The sequence below is a fragment of the Benincasa hispida genome, unplaced genomic scaffold (genome assembly GCF_009727055.1).
Source record: "Benincasa hispida cultivar B227 unplaced genomic scaffold, ASM972705v1 Contig2155, whole genome shotgun sequence".
Classification (NCBI taxonomy): Eukaryota; Viridiplantae; Streptophyta; class Magnoliopsida; order Cucurbitales; family Cucurbitaceae; genus Benincasa; species Benincasa hispida.
This window is the reverse complement of record NW_024064731.1, coordinates 1-1,539: the sequence shown is the minus strand read 5'-3', so window position 1 is coordinate 1,539 and position 1,539 is coordinate 1. Positions and strand designations below refer to the sequence as shown.

Here is a 1,539-nt window from a genome sequence, read left to right as displayed (position 1 = left end):
CAAGTCATTTTGCTAAAAATGTTATTATACTTTACATTTTCTTAAAATTATTTGAGAATGGCCAATTAAAATTCATTTTCTTTTTATAATCTTTCTCTCCAAATGGCTTTTTATATAAAAAAAAAAAAATGTAAATTTTTAACTAGTTTTTATTTATTAAGATTTTCTTAAAAGCTAATTTTGACAATCTAACATCACCAAATAGACTCTAACTAAACACACTTTAAATTATTAATTTTTTCAAATAGTACTCATAGAAAAATCAATTTTATTTAGGAAGCATATTTTTCAAAGCGTTATTCCAAACACAACACACTATTAAATTAAACACCATCGTTTTGTTAATTCACAAGTTATATAATTAACAACATATTTTAGGAAAATTTATAATATAATTCTGAAAAAAAAATACCTGTGAAACCATGTCATTAAGAGCCAAAGCCAAGAGCTCCCAAATGTAACAACACTCTTTACTAGTTGGGTCTTGGCTTCTTCTTCCCAAAAGTGTCAAAACCATACTTCCTCCCTTCACTAATTCTTCTCCTCTACATTTCAAAAACAATTCAAAATCCTCTTGAAATTGCTTATAGTAAGCCTTCACCACTCTCTTTGGGCTTGCGTTTACCAGGTAAATATTCCTCTTACTCTCCTCCAACCCTTGAGGAACTTTAGATAGCCAATGGAGACTATAAGAAGAATGAATAAAATGCACACTTTTTGAAGGAAAAAGCCTTCCATAGAAAGAACCAGGAACCCCAGTAAAGAGACAAGGCCCAACATCACCTCCAATTTCCATTTTCAAATTTTCAAGGAAATTAGGCAATGATTTGAAGATGGTATTGAAGTCATTTCCAGGTAAGTCATTTAACAATACTTGATATTCAATTGGTTTCTTGTTGAGCTTTTGACGACTGTTTTCCACTGTTTTAATGAGTTGAGAAACTGCCATTAAAGTGTTTGGTCCTGAAGAACATCCCAAATCAGCTATGGTGAAACTTGTTGGGAAAGTTGAGCAATATAAGTTGTTTATGGCTTCCTCTGCAATCGGCCTCGTCATCGATATCACCTTCGACTGTTATCGACAAACCAAGAGTTTAAACTTTTAAGTTCGATGGTGATTTAAACAAATAATGAGAAATGAATGTAAAGAGATTTGAAGGAGGAATTTAATTAACCTGAAGAAGGGAGTTGTTGGCATAGCTAAAATCTCCAGCTCCTGATCCATTCATGTGAAGCACTTGAATTACTTCCATTCTTTTTCTCTCTCTTTTCTTGTGAAACTTGATTTTTTTTTTCCTTTGGAAGGGATATAATTGTTGATGTGCTTATGTTTAGGAGCAGTCTCTTGAATTTATAGAGTCCTGGTGGTGCCTTAACCAATAAAATATTAGAGACAAGAATTAAAAAAAAATTTGACATTACGAAATACGTAAAAAAAAAAAAAAGATATGATAAGATCCCAACTTAAATATAATAAGGAAAAGATAGAAACAAGCACGTTGTTCTATAGTTAAATATAGTATTTATATGTGATATAAT

At 30.9% G+C, this 1,539-nt stretch overlaps 1 protein-coding gene across 1 annotated transcript; it reads right to left on the bottom strand.

The window, feature by feature from the left end:
• Nucleotides 1–336: 336 nt before the first annotated feature.
• LOC120069095 (S-adenosyl-L-methionine:benzoic acid/salicylic acid carboxyl methyltransferase 3-like) lies at nt 337–1,336 on the bottom strand. Its single transcript, XM_039020779.1, has 2 exons — nt 1,176–1,336; nt 337–1,072 (listed from the first exon to the last, which is right to left on the bottom strand). The coding sequence occupies exons 1-2, from the start codon at nt 1,251–1,253 to the stop codon at nt 362–364; spliced, it is 789 nt and encodes a 262-aa protein (XP_038876707.1). The 5' UTR covers nt 1,254–1,336; the 3' UTR covers nt 337–361.
• Between the last annotated feature and the right edge of the window lie 203 nt (nt 1,337–1,539).